Genomic DNA, 15,738 nt, shown 5'->3' with positions numbered 1-15,738 from the left:
CAACCCCAGAATAAAATTAAGTGAGCCTGTGTCTGAGTTGCTTACCGGACAAAGGAAACAGGGTCGACCCTAGCAATAATGACGATCTGGAGGTTACAGGATTTGGGAGAACATATCCGGGTCTAAATCTTCTCTCCAGATGGGGAGAAGAAAAAGTTCTTCTCCGGCGAGAATTCCCGGAACCTTGCACAAGGACGCAGCAAATCCCCTTCTCCAGATGTTTCCAAACTCTCTACAGATATTAAGCTTTGGGATTTGGAAATGAGAAATGGGAATTCCCCCAATTATAAGATATTCATAAAATACTTCCATGTATTCTTTACTTGTTATTATGGATATCTTAAAAAACTGTATATGGATATCTAAAGAAATAAAGTTAATAGTATTTACAAAGTATTATAGCCTATAGCAAATATTCAAATGTTGGAGAATGTGAGTATTATTGGGTAGTATTCCAACAGTAAGCCAAATCCAACCCACAGCCTGTTTTGGTAAAATAAAAGTTTTACTGGAAAACACACACACACACACACACACACACGCGCACGCACACGCGCGCGCACACACACACAAATTCCTATATCCCCTACACAGACTGGGAAAGGATGGGGAGGATAGGGTGGGGATGGGATAGGGAAACAATCCTTTGTTTTACAGACAGACAGTCCCTTGATTTACACAATACTGGATCCAAGCAATTCAAATAACTAGAGAAGGACTCTTCCCCCAAATGAAAATTCCTGTAACAGAACTACACAATATAATGTCTTTGTAAGACAGCTATTTCCTGCCTTCACTTATACAAGTTCAACCAAGTTCACATACAATCACAAATCAATGGTCCTTGCTTAGATATTAGAATCCTCCACCCCTTTCCACTCTCCTAAACTCTAACATTTCCTGCTTACCGTTTTACCAACACCGCGTCCCAAGTCACTGTTTCCCAGCCCTGCTTCTATCTCATTCATGTAACAAATACTTATTGAGCATTAACTGTATACCAGAACTGTTCTAGTGTTAAGGACATAAGAGTAATGACAATGTATGTAAAGGCAAAAATAATATATATAAAGGACTGAGCTCAGTGCCAAATGAATGGTTCATTGTTTATTACTATTATTATTATCCTTAGTCATCCAGTAATTTTAGCAAAGGTAACAATAGGGTGATCTAAAAATAAAGTTTTGGAGGGGTATATAGCTCAAGTGGTAGAGTACATGCTTAGAATGCATGAGGTCCTGGGTTCAATTCCCAGCATCTCCTCTAAGAATAAATAAACCAAATTATCTCTCCCAACCAAAAAAAATACATAAATAAAAATAAAAGTTTCACCTTGGTGATGTGACTCTCTACAATTGAAACCTTGAAAGTATGATTTTGAATGTTAAGTTCAGTCATAAGTAAAAAATCAGCCTAAGGTAGATCTATCAATATTTGACAGCTTAAAGAGTCTTTTTAAACACCCCAAATCCAATCCAGTTTATACAAAAAACAAAATTAGGACATGATTACATCTAAGAAACTGCAAACTTAAGCAATTAATTTTAATTGATTCTGTCTAAAGTAAGTATATGTAAACCAAAAGAAAATAATCTGCAATATACTTACAAAAGGAAAACTGGGGGACAGGCTCAGTCTTCTGTAGTGTTTCTTCAGTGTCATTTGGGGAAGAGTCTGCAGTATGTATACTTTCTGGGCACCAAAGAAATGTACTGTTATATGAAAGGCAAGGACAGTTTACCAGACCACATTTTGGCCAGGGTGATATAACCTTCAAAACTATATAACATAATTTATTCTGAATTCAAGTTCAGCAACCAAGCTTCTGCACAATCATTTGGATCCCCAGTCTCTTTAATCTCAGATTCACCAATGGCCAGGTGAAGAGTCTACACTATGTAGCCCAGTAGGCCTCCTCACACCACATCTTTATCTTGTGGTCTATCCCATAGGAGGGCCCAGGCTCCAGGTTGCATCCTACCCCTAACCTTAGTTTGTTTACATCTCTTACTGCTGTCTTCACAGGTTTTGTTTGTTGTTTGTTTGTTTGTTTGACCTTTAAAGGTTACAGATTCAGGCATTCTGGGAACATGTATCTGGGGCACCGTGAACACTGGTATACAGCGAACACTTAATGGTCAAATCTATGAAATGTCCATTAAATGTCTATTATTTATCTTTAGGCCATTTCAGGCCAAGTCCCCATGCTCCATTTTGATCTGTTTTCAACACTCCAGAGTTTCCCAGTTTCTCAATTTATAGGGCACTTAGGACCTCAGCAATTTTTTCACAGCACCCCTAGGTCAGAAGAAATACCTAAGAGTTTTGCTTCTAAGGTATTGGCTGCCTAACAACCTAGTAACCATTTGGGGAAAAAAATATAGACAAGTTGAAATAAATAATATTTTTTTCTTAAATAACCATGATTAGCTACTAATGGAATGTGTGTGCCTATTGGGCACTGTACAACTTCTCAAACCTTGGAATCCTGCACTGCTACCCTCATTTCCTGTTTCCTGCTAATTTTCACACCGTGCTTACTTTTTTATCAGAGGCACCCCCTAAAGTCCAGCTTTGCAAAGATATTATTGTTGCACAATCAACATTCAAATTGTGAATTACCTTGGGCTAGCAGTTCACATAGTATACAAGAGATGTTGAATATTGTTGTATTTCCCTAAAATTTTTTAAATATCTCATAGTACCCCCATGAATCTGCACCTTGGCACAGAGTTTGGGAACTGTGGCCCCAGATACTCCATGCCACCTCATTCCTGAATCTGTGTAAAGTAAATGACTCTAATCAAACCACCTGTGAATGAATCCCATCTCCACCCTTTACCTACCAGCTGAGTGATCCAAGGCAAGTAGAATTCTTACTATGTCTTGGTTTTCTCATCTGTAAAATAGTGTAATAATAGTACTTACTATTGTTGGAAGGATTATATAAAAGGCCAGTTAAGTGTTTAGATAAGTACCTGGAATTATAGTAAGCACACAGTAAATGTTGGCTATTAATATTATTCCCCATCGTCTCTTTTTGATCTCTTTAGACTCACCTAACTAGGAATTGGATCTGAACAAAAACTAGAGGTACACCCAGCCCATCAACACCAACTTTAATCCTGCATTGTTTAAAACAGTAGCCTCTTGTCAAATGTGGCCATTTAAACTTAATAAAATTATGATGAAATAAAATTAAAGTTCAATTCAACTGCTCAATAGCCACATGTGGCTAGTGGTTACCATATTGCATAGCACAGAAACATTTCAATCATTACAGAAAGTGCTATTGCACAGTACTTTTCTTATCTTATCTAGTCACTGCTACCCTGTATCTACATTTTAAAAAGCTGGAACTATGTTTTATGCTGTACTTTTACATCAACTCCAGAGTGATTGTAGCTCATTACTGCCTTATTACCCTCTCTTCTATCTTATCACTCTGTATTCAAGTTCCAAGGGACTCCCATGTCCAGGCACACACTCATAACACACCCATCTTCCACACTCAATATCAAGGAAACTGATATGCTTATGGACTGGGAAGGCGTCTCCAGATAGTGACTCCTAAGGTCAACATTCACAGAAGCAGGCTCAGCCTCTTAGGGTTCTTTTCAGCAAGGAACCTATTTCATTCCTTCCCTCTCGACAGAGATTTCTTATTCTCTCTAGGTCACAAGATAGATGTTCTCCTATTTAAATACCTACCCCACTACCACCCAGAATCTTTGACTTCCCATTTTCGCCAATTTCTGACATTTTAAATATTATTTTAGTTTAGTCTTTTCCCCTGTTTAAAGGACCACTTTCATTTCTTTTCTCTGTAGGAGATCCCTAGCTGTGCCTCACTCAGCACAGGAACAGACTGAAGATAAATAGACTAACCTAACACTGAATTTCCAGAAAGGGAAGCTGACTAGACCCCCAAAGGAAGGGGCAAAGCACTGGAGCACAGGAAAGACATGGAACAGAAGGAATAAAGGTACAGAGTGATAAACAGAAATAATCAAATATTCCCATAAAACCAGACCACACTCCATCCAACACCATCAACACCCACCCCATCCCACCACTCTTCATCTTGCTTAACTCACGCTACATATTACCAAAAACATTCTTCGCCCCAGAAATGGACTAAGGGATGGTGTTGTTTTCACACTGGTGGTAAACTACCACTTCAGGAAGGGGTAAAGGAGAAATAGGCTACGTGGAAAAGAGAAATCAAATCGAGACACTGGAGCATAGGAGCCAGGCAGATGTTTCCAGCCCTGTTCCCTGACATCTACGCAGTGTGGTCATTACCACTTGGCTGGAAGCTTGAAGAAAAAACTCTTCCAAATTTTTTCAATTTATTTCTTTATATCCATCTGTTATGGACTCTTACAGACTATCTCAAAATGCGTATGTGGAAGCCCTAACCCCTTAATTCCAATATGACCATATTTGGAGACAGGGCCTTTAAAGAGGTAATAAGGTTAAATGTGGTCATGAGGGGTCCTAATTCAAAGACTGGTGTTCTTATAAGAAGAGGAAGAGACAGCAGGGATGTGTGCGCCCAGAGAAAAGGCCACATGAGAACACAGTGGAGAAGGCAACTATCTGCAAACCAAGGAGAGAAGCCTGCTGACACCTTGATCTTGGGCTTCAAGGCTCCAGAACTGTGAGAAAATAAATTTCTGTTGTTTAAGCCACCCAGTATGTGATATTTTATTATGGCAATCTTAGCAAACTAACATACCACCATAGCCTGATTTTTCTCAGTCTGAATGAGAAGACCCCAACCCATAACTAAGATACCTGATGGAGGGGTAATATTGAACTTAACTACCTGTAGAGTCCTGATACCAACCAATCAGAATCAATGCCAGCCATAAACAACTGATGTCAGCCACACTGGAGTGTCCCAGCTGAATTTCCAGCCTGCTTGGGACTGCAGCTGACGATACTGCTCAGTACACAAATTTACCTCAAGATGAGGCTTACATTAATTCATCGATTAATTAGCCACTTATCAAGCAACTTCTGTATGCCAGGCATTGAGCATAAAGGGCTCCATCCCAGATACCATATATTCTGCCACCTCTGCACTTCTGCCCTTTCCAGTCTGCCTAGCAGAAGATGTGAGTGTGAAAGTATTAAACTATGAGTCAGAAGACCTGGACTTTCAGTCCCATTTCTCTCACTTAGCTTAAGTGACTTTAGCTCACAGAGCCTCTATTTCCAAATCTGCAAAACAAAAATAGTCCTACCTTCCCTGTTCATATCATAGTGGGTTTTTTTTTTTTAAGTGATGGTGGTACTGGGGATTGAACCCAGAACCTCCTGCATGCTAAGCATGCGCTCTACCACTGAGCTATTACCCTCCCCACCACAATGAGTTTTGAAATCAAATGAATATGGATACAAAAGTGCTTTGTTAACTGTGAGTAAATTACAAATATTACAATCATTACCTTTTGCATTTTTTTGCCTATTGACCTACTCAGGATAGAGCTCAAATTCAAGTTATTCATGCATGGTAATATAATAATCTCTTATATTTTTAAAGTTTTCTCTGGCTGCTATGGCTAGAAGTGATTTCTTCTTTCCTTGAACTTGTATTACACTGTTTAATTCATTTCCTATGAAGCATGTGTTGCATCATGAATTTCTAGTGATGACACTTTTTCCATGTGATAAAAGTTTACTAACGTTGATAGTTTATACTGTGAAACTTCCAATCATTATGTCTCCCTACCCAGACTCTTAAGTTTTTTAAGGAGTCTCTTTCACAAAGAGTAGATATATTACAAATGTTTATAGATGATTATTGAAATTCTATCATTTGCAGTAGGTTGAAAAGCATGGCCATAATATTTTGCAGCTCCTCCCATCAAGAATTGAAGTCCATTCCCACACACCTTGAATCTGGGCAGGACTTATGACTTGCTATGACCTAGAATGTGGTAGGAATGAGGTTGTTCTAGTGCTGGAGTCTAGGCCTAAAAAGTTGCCTTGCAGCTTCTCCTTTCACTCTCTTGGACCATCACCCTAAGTACCACCATGCTATGAAGAAGCCCAGCCCATCCAGCACGTACAACTGCCAGACATGTGAAGGAGGCCATCTTGGATCTTTCAGTTGTTTTCAGTCACCTCTGACTGTCCGCTCACGAAGGAGCCCAAGTGAGACCAGCAAAAGAACTGTTTGGCCAACCCGCAGAATCATGAGGGAAAAACACATCATTTTGTTTGGATGTTGTTCATTACGCAGCAATAGATAACAGAAAGCCAGAAGAGTTATTCCTCTCCTTCATGTGGATAAGATATTCACCTACCTCTTCTATGGCCCTTCTCACAAATTACCTCTCTCTCTGGGTATGAATCTTCTGACCACTACCAGACCACTACCAATGCCACTGAGAGTGAGACAGAATTTATTGATCCTAGTTTTCTCCTAAAGAACTGTGCTGGGAACTGTAGAGAGTTGGTGATGGGTCCATTTACAGCATAAGTAATGGCTCCTTCGAAGGGAATTCAAGTCCCAAAGGAATTTATTGTAAGGTAGTTTCATACGAGAGCACTTAGAGAGCCACTGTACTTCCCTTAACCCCATCTCACACCTATATGGGCAGAGGCTAGTCTGGCATTAAAAGGGATCTGAGCAGGAAGGTATAGCTCAAGTGGTATAGCACATGCATAGCATGCACGAGGTCCTGGGTTCAATTCCTAGTATCTCCTCTAAAAAAGTAATTAAGTACATAAATAAATAAGCCTAATTATCTCTCCCCACCCCAAGAAAAAGGGATCTATAACAGATCATATTCAGGGGTTATTCCGTCACATCTTGTCTTCAGTGCCTCACGTATCAGTCAGAGAGGATATTCTTCCTATTAGCTAACATTTACTTCTTCATTTACTTCTTTAGCCACGCTTTCTCATATTTAAGCTATAATGAAAATATCACCAAGAGTCTAAACTAGTGAAAATAAAAATAAACTATTCTACTCATTCATTCCTCTAGGGTCCTTGGTCCAACTCTCCATCTCTCCTACAGTTTTACAAGGATAAAACTAGATCGAAATGACATCAAATAGGGTTTTGGCAAGGGTGGGGAGAGTCATAAAAGAATAGGTTTTGAAATGTACGTGTAACCAAGGTGCAAATAATGAACCCTGCTCGCCCCCAGAGGAAACACTTGAGCATCTGTGTGCCAGAGACAGCAGAAAGAGCAACAGACTGCGCCCGTGTAGAGATACAACCACTTCCCCATTTTGTATCTAGAGGTTCCTAAGTTCTTAAGAGTCTCTGGGTCCTAACTATGTCTGCGGGAAAGCTGTGTCTAAAAATCAGGACCCGGGTGAAGTCTCCAGCCCCAGTAACAGTCCCAAGTGCTAGGAAAGCAGCAGTTTCTTTATTATTAAATATTTAGAGCAGGCTGCACTTTCCTCAATGTTAGGCTCAGTGGAGAGGCTTCTAGTTAAGCTAATCATGGTCCTCAGAGTTGTTTTTCCAATTCCTTGTCACCTCCCAGATGTAAGGCAGTCATAATTTGGGTTATCATATGGGGGAAACCCAAGTGTGGTTCAGGCTCCTATAAATACTACGTGTTCTCCACAGGTTGGAGAAGGAGACTAGTGGGGGCACTGTCCCCAAAGACTGGGTATCAGAGGTTACTGATAGACCTTTGGGGTTCTGCTTTGGCTTTTAGGAAGGGGTAAGGTAGAACCTTCATCTGAGGGGCTCTTCAGGAAAAGGAAGCCATCTTAGCATTATTCTCAGTCAAGGAGACCTTACATTTAGTAGAACTGAGCTAAAATGATCGCATTTGTAGCAGTCAGATATTTCCCAAGACCATGAGCTGAAACTATCTTCCTTCAACCTCTGGGTACTCCCTTCTACAACAGTGAGGCCCTTCCCTTCCTGTACTTGCTTAACTAAAGGAAATTACTTCAGTAGCTCTGTAAAACAAAGGTCTCCTCAAAGTGACTCACTTTTACTCTATTATCCACCCAGAATAGTCTACTCACCCTACACTTACAGGACTTACAGGACTAAGGAAATCCTCCGAAGTCATGCCATAATCATCATGACTGTTTGCCCTACTCTACCCTGAAACACCCAACACTGTTGAAATAACAAAAAAGTTCCTTTCAGCTGTGGGGCCCCTATTCATGTCATCTCAGTCTGGGTACCCATTTAGTACAGCATCTGGGTAGATTTGGAAAGCAGTCTTATCTGCTATTCAAGTTGAACATGGATGAATATGGATGAACAGGAGAGTGAATAGGTGGATTGGCTGTATGTTTAAACGTCTGAGCTGCTTAAGGTCTTTTCCAATACCTGTCAGAATAACGTCCATTAGCAGTCACGAGACAGGCTGAGGGCAACGTTGAGACAAGTCTAAAGACTGTCTCACCTGCCAAACAAGGAGATTTATTTGTTTATCCTTGGACTTAATCAACTCAGTCAAAAAACTCTTAGCATGCAGATATGTTTAGAACTAGGGGTCACAAAACTGAGCAAAACGACGAGAACTCCTTGTAGTGATTGAGACAGACTCATAGAAAGATAATTTCAAAATTTAATCAAGGGCGGTGGGAGGGTGGAGTCTGCAAGGGAGCTTCCTGGAGAAGCCAGTCTTGTGTCCCGTTCCAGAAGTGACTCCAGAATTTAATCCATCCTCCTGGCACGTCTTCACTCTAACTTTTTACAGTTATTCCTTTGAGAAGGGTGGCTAACTGATGCCCACCATTCCTCCTCTTGGTGCATAAAACATCTCAAACTCCCGCACTCTTTCACTGCCGCTTCTTGAGCCACGCCCCCGGGTTCTGGCGCTAAGTTCGGGCCAATAAAGTTGCACTCCAAATCATCGCAGGACCAGGGAAGGGAAACCTCCAGCCAATGGGAGGCCTATTATAACCACAAAAAAGGAGAGAAGTCTTTTAGCGGCGTCTTTGGATCAATGAACAGCAATAATTATGCGCCCACTCTGGGCGCTTAACAGAGGATGAGCGGCTTCCTGAAACACGTGACCCATGAGCTGAAGCAGCCCTGCCCCACCTCCTGGTCTGGAGGTAGCGCGATGGGCCACGCTTCCAATGGCTCAAAGAACTTCTTGTCACGTGCGGTTTTTGCAGGCCTAGCGGCCTCCTGAAGGTCATGTGACAGTTGACGTTAGCGCGACGTTCCCCAATGGAGAATAAGAGCTGCCTTCACAGGACCAGAAATTGGTTTATCTCGGCGAATAATAGCACGGGGGCGGGGCTAGCCTATCACGTGCTGCGGGGCGGAACGGGGCGGGGCAGGCCACTGGTTGCGGGGCGAGCTGGGCGCGCGGCGCGCAGGCGCTCTGGGGACCCGGTAGCGGCGGTGGCGGTGGCGGCGGTGGCTGCGGCGACGGCAGCGGCGAAAGGAGCCGGATCCTTTGCCGAAGCAGGAGGCGGCGGTGGAGGCCATGGCGGCAGATGGAGAGCGATCTCCGCTGCTCTCCGAGCCCATCGACGGTGGCGCCGGCGGCAACGGATTAGTGGGGCCGGGCGGGACTGGGGCTGGGCCCGGGGGAGGCCTGACCCCCTCCGCACCACCTTACGGAGCCGGTAAACATGCCCCGCCCCAGGGTAAGCCGGGGCGGGTCCGAGGTGTTCCCAGGGGTACGCTGAGAGGCGGAGGGGGCGGGGCCGAGGGCGGAGGCGGGGCCCAAGCGCCAGGTGCCGAGCTGTTGCACCTGTGACCGGGTGAGGCTTCCTTCCCTCCGCAGTCGCGACCGGAGCTTGGAAATGGAAGGGGGTTCTGAGGAAGCTGACCGAAGCACTGATTATGAGAAGCCCTCCGAGCTTGGTCAAAAGGGTCGAGGACCAGGAAGAGTTGCCTCACCCGTGGAGCATCAGTGGGGGTGTCTGCAATTGAGGCCAGCCCTTCTTTTTACCTTCCTCTCCAGCATTTCCCTCGTTCCCCGAGGGACACCCAGCCGTGTTGCCTGGGGAGGACCCACCCCCCTACTCACCCCTGACCAGCCCGGACAGTGGCAGTGCTCCCATGATCACCTGCCGAGTCTGCCAGTCTCTCATCAACGTGGAAGGCAAGATGCATCAGCATGTAGTCAAATGTGGCGTCTGCAATGAAGCCACTGTGAGTTATACATATCTATGAAATGGGCCCTGTTTCCTGGATCCTCTTTCTGATCCCTTGATTCTAGACCCTGACCTTCAGGCGTTAGCCAAGTGCTCATCCTGAAACCCAGGTTTCAGTTCTAGGAGTCTCACACAGCCATTTCCCCAGAGGCACTCCTCAAAGCTAATGTTTACCATCCCTCACCCTATCCTGGATACTTAAGCCTAGTTTTCATTTGCAAATCTCAAGTTGTATTTCATTTCTCTGTCTTTCATTTCCTTTTCTCCTTGATTTCTGTGTCCTGGCTAAGACCTTGTCTTTCTGATCTCTCCTCAGAAGGTGTTTTTGGAGGAACTGGAAGGGACTGAGATTAGACATTTGCTTACTGATATCCCCATTATTCTCTAGCCAATCAAGAATGCACCCCCAGGGAAAAAATACGTTCGATGCCCCTGCAACTGCCTGCTTATCTGCAAAGTGACTTCCCAGCGGATTGCCTGCCCTCGGCCGTACTGGTGAGAGGCATTAAGTTGGGAAGGGCATCAGTGGGGAAGATTGGAAAGCCAGAAAAGGATGAATGTTTATAGAGAACGTAAAGGTGAGAGAGCCCAGTATTCATTTAGAAGGAGAAAAAGCTAAGGACTGTTGTGCCTCTAGACTGTTAACAGCCATCTTTCTCATCTCGCAATAAAATGGTTGAGATACAAGTGGTGTCCTTGAGGAAGATGGAGAGTCTCAGAGGCTGGGTGAATTGTCCTGAGGTAAAAGGGAAATTAGAGACCTGAAGTTTAAGCAGTGCTCTTCCTCGAGGATTCTCTGGGGAAGGCTTAGGGAGCAGAATGCCTTAAACGTACAGAGAATTAGAGGGACTTAGAGAGACAGGAGTGGGGAATGTGAAGAAGGGATACTGTAGGGATCCTTAGGATTAAAAACTTTTTAAAAATAGTCTTTTTCTCCTGTACAGCAAAAGAATCATCAACCTGGGGCCTGTGCATCCAGGACCACTGAGTCCAGAACCACAGCCTGTGGGTGTCAGGGTCATTTGTGGACATTGCAAGAATACTTTTCTGGTAAGATGAGGTATTGGGAAGCCCTGGGTGTGGGGCTGAGAGGAGGAATCATGAATATATTTCTGAGTTGTGATAATGAATCTTGAAAAGGTCTGTTCTCTGAGGACCCATCTCCCACCCTCCCCTCCCCAGGGCTCTCATTGAAATGAGCCTGCTTCTTGTATTAATTGGTTTCTCCCTCCTTTTTTCTCCGTAGTGGACAGAGTTCACAGACCGAACCTTGGCCCGCTGCCCTCACTGCAGGAAAGTGTGAGTGATTAGAGAGTGGCATCGTTGAGCTGCTAATTGGGTAATATGGAGTCAAAGCTACAGGGCCATTGCAAGCATCCACTTCTGTTTGCCTCCCCACAGGTCATCCATTGGGCGCAGATACCCACGAAAGAGATGTATCTGCTGCTTCTTGCTTGGCTTACTCTTGGCAGTCACTGCCACTGGCCTTGCTGTGAGTAACCTTGACCCAATCCCTTTCATTCTGCAGCCTCATCTCCACAGGCTAAGACTGGGGAAATGGCTGCCCTTAAAAGAAATGAAAGAAACTGAGGGGTATTTGATTGATTTGTCTTGTTTTAATGTGTAGATGAGCTGAAGCTGAAGGAAACTGATAAAACAGTCTTCATGGTTACTATCGCAGTAAAAAACAGTTATCTTCCTTATGGAGAAGTGGCTTAGATTGAGTTGTTATTAGGGATCCTGGCTCAGTTGTCAGACATGAAGAAAAACTGACAGATGTCTGGGAGTGTTCCTGCCTCAGGGAAGGGGGCTGAACAACTGGGCCATTTAAAAGGTCCCCGAAGGTGGCTACACGTGGATAGGGGACAGAAACTGAAGCTTGAGTCCTGTGTTACTGTCACTAGGGCTCCTGGAAAGTGGTGAGAGATCAACAGTAACCCCATCTTTCTTTCTCGTCTTTGTCAGTTTGGCACATGGAAGCATGCGCGGCGATACGGAGGCATCTATGCAGCCTGGGCGTTTGTCATCCTGTTGGCTGTGCTATGTTTGGGCCGGGCCCTCTATTGGGCCTGTATGAAGGTCAGCCACCCCGTCCAGAACTTCTCCTGAGCCCCACGAAGACCCACAGACTGTGCCTGGCCCCTCCCTGGTGGGGACAGTGACACTATCAAGGGAGCGGTCATAAAAGGCTCCCTGGGCTTCTATTAAGGGGAGCCAAGCAGCTGCCTGCCTTTTCGCTGGGGAGAGGTAGGAAGGAACCAGGCCCTCACCTAGGTTTGGAGGGTAGGTAAGACCACTGCTGGCCATCTGCTTTCCTCCAAGGGTTGCTGTGTTTAGGGTGAAGTAGGCGAGACGTTGCCCCTAAACCTGGGTCCTAAAAGACAAGGTTCGAGCCTTGTCCTTCCTATGTGCTCCCCGAGAGCCATTCCTGTCCCTTACACATTCCAGGGCAGGGTGGGGGTGGGTAGCCCTGGGGGTCTCCCTCCCTCCCTCTTGTGCACCGTTAGGACCTTGCTGCTGCTATTGCACTTCACCAGGGGCTGGCTCTGGTCTCAGCACCCAGTCTCCTCTCCCCCCATTCCGTGTCCTGTGGGGGTGGGGTCAGCTGCTGCTCTGTACAGAACCACAGGAACTGGTGTGTATATAACTATTTAATGTGGGGTACGTTCCCCTAGTCCTTTCTTTCCCACAATTCCTCCTTTCAACTTTACCCCCCAGTCGCAGTATTTTACTTGCCTGGGTAGGGTTGCTGTCATGGGGGAGGTTAGGGACTCATCCTGTGCTTGTAAATAAATAAGGTCATGACTACCCTTTTCCAGTTGTTCATCTGTATGTGTGACAAGATGAGGGGACTCTAGCCCCACAAAGGGGTAGAATATAAAGACAGCAAGGCTGAAACTATGGCTCTTTATTTTCACATGGACAGCTCAAAGGAAGTCATCAGTAGTTTTTGTTTGATGTAAAAAGAGGGAAAAAGAAACCTACACGCACACAAAATCCTTGGGCTAAAAGGAAACCTAAGTCTCTTACTAGAAGCCTGGTTAAAAGATCTGTAGTTTTAGTAGGGAAACACAGTGCAGATTTCTCTAGAGAGCAGTTTCAAAGAAGTTTGGGGGTTAAGAAATGTAAAGCTAGTTTGGTGGGCTTATTTCCCAGGCTCGAAGCAATTTAGGGGAGGTGTCACAGTGCCAGGTAGAGGGTGATGGGACAGTGGTCACTGCCCAGAGCCTTGGAACGGATCTTGCTGTCACACAATGCAGGCAACAAAGAGTGAGACAACAAAAAATAATCAAGGCGCCAACCGACGTTTTTGGATCGCGCATTCATCATGTAGGTCCAAAAGGTGTAGGCGTAGGCTGTATTAGGGTAGAGGTGCCGGAAACTGTCAGCCAGTGGCACAGCCTGCAGCAATTCCCCAAAGCCTTGACGCTCTTGGGGAGTGAAGCCAGCATTCTTTTTGTTCCCCTTTGGATTTCGAAGGTCAATTTCTTCATGAGCCACATTGAGGTCCCCACAAAGCACAAGGGGCTTGCGGGAAGCCAGACCCTTCAGGAATTTGCGAAAGGCTTCATCCCAGCGCTGCCGGTACTCCAGGCGTACCAGGCCTCGGCCTGCATTAGGTACATAGACTGTTACCAGCACAAATGCATCAAATTCAGCCACAATCACTCGGCCTTCTTGATCATGTTCCTCCTCACCTACAGGAATGAAACAGCCAAAAAAAACTTAAGAAAAAGAAAAGCAGAGAATAAAGGAATCAAGAATTGGGACCGGAGTGGGATATCAGCAATTGGTTTGGAAGAGCTTGGGCTTTAGGAATCAACGGGGTCTCACCAATGCCATAGGAGACTTTGATTGGGCACTGGCGGGAGAGTAGGCCCACACCACTGTACCCTTCCTTGTCTGAAGGAGCTGACCAGTACTGATGGGGTAGTCCAGACAGCTCTTGAAGTTCAGGTGGCAGTTTGTTCTCTGAACATTTGGTCTCTTGGAGGCACAGGATATCTGGGGCTTCCTCCTTTACCCACTGTGAAATGAAAGGTAGAGAAAGTATCAATTCAGCAGACATTTGTTGAAGAATCTACGTGCCAAGTACTAGAGAGAGACAGGTGAGAGTTTCTGGGCATAAGGGGTTTAAGTCTAGCAGTACAATACTTAAAACAGTTATAAACTACGTAACTGGCAAGGAGGCAAGAAAGGGTGTTACATGCAACACTGAGATTTTTTTTTTTCTTATAGGCAATGGATAGCCAACTAAGATTTTTAGGCTGTTGGAAATGCTGGAGATACAATGGAGCAAGTCCAGCATCAAGGTTTTTCTGACATGCTGGGGAAGAGATGAGAACTTTAAACAAGACACTGGCAGTGGGACTGTCAGAATGGCATTTAAGAAATACAAGTGGTATGACTTGGTGAAAATTCTCCTTTTACCTTTTCCACAAGAAAACTAACTACATATGAGAAAAATTAAACCTAGTACTGGGGGCTAAAATGGGAAAAGGCGATTAAACCCCAAGATCAGCCACTGCTCTTCCCTCAATTCCACTCACATCTAAACCTTTCTTCTTAATCCAGGCTCGAAGCCCATCCACATTCCAGGAACAGATCTTGAGCGTGGCTGATTTGCCACTGGGTGAGGTTTTCTGATCTGGGGGGTCCTCATACAGGGCTGCTCCCTCTCCCGCTGCCTCTTTTTCGGTTTTTTTTGCTCCCGTCTTACTCTTCTTGGTCTCTGGTTCTATAAAATAAGTAATACATAGTGATAAAAGTTGGCGGTATCCAACTTTGATCCGGAGTTAACGAAACCCACTGAGAGCCTGCAGTTGCCGCGACTTCTTCACAAACTGCAAGAATATGGAGTCGGTCTGTACTTCCCCTTCATCGCGGAGATTATAGCCATCCCCATCGCAGTCTCTAGGGAGAGGGGCCCATTTCATTCTCTTACCAGTTTTGGGCTCTTCCCCGTCTTCTGCCACCGCTCCCTTTTTCCCACGCTTCGGCATCACTGTAACGTACGCCTTTCTGCACCAGTTCCACGTCGCCCACCGAAGCAGTATTTTTACCGCGTTGCCTATACACGCAAAGAAGTCGTGAAACCAGCTAAGGCGGGGAAGACTCCTCCCTCGGGCGTCCCCGCACCAGGTCCCGCCTTTCAAACCACATTATCCCTGAATCTTTTCCCCGCCTCCGTGCACCCTCGGCCTTTCAGCCCCTCCACCTCAGGATTAGATCATTTATAGTCCCTTGTACCCTCCTCGCGAGATGTGCCCTCCAGCCAATCAAGGGACTCAATTTAGGGTCCTGATTTAGGCTTGCGGATCGGACGTGCAGAGAAGGCCCTGTAATGGGCAAAAGAACAGCAACCCTGTAACTGACCTGCTCGGGTCTCAGCCTGGCTCCTCCTTATCCCAGCACAAAGAAGGGAGCACGCTGTGCCCCCACGTGGGTAACTGGCATGGTCACGTGACCTGAGGTGCGCACCACACGGCAGAGGGATGCTGGTGATTGGCTTATTTGGTACCACGTGACCAAAAGCTCAGCCTTCCCGCCCTTCTCTGTGTCTTCAGGGCACTGAAGGACCCAACCCTCCATTCTCGGGCTGTTTATTGGTGCGCCAGATTCATGA

General features: G+C 45.2%; 2 protein-coding genes, 1 long non-coding RNA gene and 1 other non-coding gene across 6 annotated transcripts; 2 read left to right on the top strand and 2 right to left on the bottom strand.

The window, feature by feature from the left end:
- The first annotated feature begins 1,189 nt into the window (after positions 1-1,189).
- TRNAS-AGA (transfer RNA serine (anticodon AGA)) lies at positions 1,190-1,263 on the top strand. Its single transcript has one exon. It is a non-coding gene; the product is annotated as a tRNA-Ser (tRNA).
- Positions 1,264-8,549: 7,286 nt separating this feature from the next.
- On the bottom strand, positions 8,550-9,253 carry LOC140696845 (uncharacterized). The gene is made up of 2 exons (XR_012073412.1): positions 9,043-9,253; positions 8,550-8,892 (listed from the first exon to the last, which is right to left on the bottom strand). It is a non-coding gene; the product is annotated as an uncharacterized lncRNA (long non-coding RNA).
- A 34-nt stretch (positions 9,254-9,287) lies between these two features.
- PIP4P1 (phosphatidylinositol-4,5-bisphosphate 4-phosphatase 1) lies at positions 9,288-12,926 on the top strand. Of its 2 annotated transcripts, none has more exons than XM_006218130.4 (7): positions 9,288-9,599; positions 9,920-10,110; positions 10,501-10,607; positions 11,057-11,162; positions 11,359-11,411; positions 11,514-11,604; positions 12,078-12,926. In XM_006218130.4, exons 1-7 carry the CDS (start codon positions 9,437-9,439, stop codon positions 12,219-12,221), a joined length of 855 nt encoding a protein of 284 aa, XP_006218192.1. In that variant the 5' UTR covers positions 9,288-9,436; the 3' UTR covers positions 12,222-12,926. The 2 variants fall into 2 exon arrangements, with proteins under 2 accessions (XP_006218192.1, XP_006218193.1); XM_006218131.2 differs by having other exon boundaries at positions 9,423-9,578.
- A 79-nt stretch (positions 12,927-13,005) lies between these two features.
- On the bottom strand, positions 13,006-15,627 carry APEX1 (apurinic/apyrimidinic endodeoxyribonuclease 1). Of its 2 annotated transcripts, none has more exons than XM_006218129.4 (5): positions 15,489-15,627; positions 15,058-15,183; positions 14,663-14,850; positions 13,947-14,139; positions 13,006-13,810 (listed from the first exon to the last, which is right to left on the bottom strand). In XM_006218129.4, the coding sequence occupies exons 2-5, from the start codon at positions 15,113-15,115 to the stop codon at positions 13,293-13,295; spliced, it is 957 nt and encodes a 318-aa protein (XP_006218191.2). In that variant the 5' UTR covers positions 15,116-15,183; positions 15,489-15,627; the 3' UTR covers positions 13,006-13,292. The 2 variants fall into 2 exon arrangements, with proteins under 2 accessions (XP_006218191.2, XP_015106543.2); XM_015251057.3 differs by lacking the exon at positions 15,489-15,627 and adding an exon at positions 15,363-15,463.
- Between the last annotated feature and the right edge of the window lie 111 nt (positions 15,628-15,738).

The sequence above is a fragment of the Vicugna pacos genome, chromosome 6 (genome assembly GCF_048564905.1).
Source record: "Vicugna pacos chromosome 6, VicPac4, whole genome shotgun sequence".
In the NCBI taxonomy this organism is placed as follows: Eukaryota; Metazoa; Chordata; class Mammalia; order Artiodactyla; family Camelidae; genus Vicugna; species Vicugna pacos.
The sequence above is the reverse complement of the archived record's forward strand: the minus strand, read 5'-3'. Positions and strand labels throughout refer to the sequence as shown.

Bases quoted from the DNA above. Each gene is read 5' to 3' on its own strand.
- PIP4P1 (XM_006218130.4), top strand. From the start codon at position 9,437: ATGGCGGCAGATGGAGAGCGATCTCCGCTGCTCTCCGAGCCCATCGAC. The intron at 10,111-10,500 runs GTGAGTTATACA...ATTATTCTCTAG, and splicing joins GCGTCTGCAATGAAGCCACT to CCAATCAAGAATGCACCCCC. The intron at 10,608-11,056 runs GTGAGAGGCATT...TCTCCTGTACAG, and splicing joins GCCTGCCCTCGGCCGTACTG to CAAAAGAATCATCAACCTGG.
- APEX1 (XM_006218129.4), bottom strand. From the start codon at position 15,115: ATGCCGAAGCGTGGGAAAAAGGGAGCGGTGGCAGAAGACGGGGAAGAG. The intron at 14,851-15,057 runs GTAAGAGAATGA...CTTATTTTATAG, and splicing joins CGGGGAAGAGCCCAAAACTG to AACCAGAGACCAAGAAGAGT. The intron at 13,811-13,946 runs GTGAGACCCCGT...TCATTCCTGTAG, and splicing joins CAAAGTCTCCTATGGCATTG to GTGAGGAGGAACATGATCAA.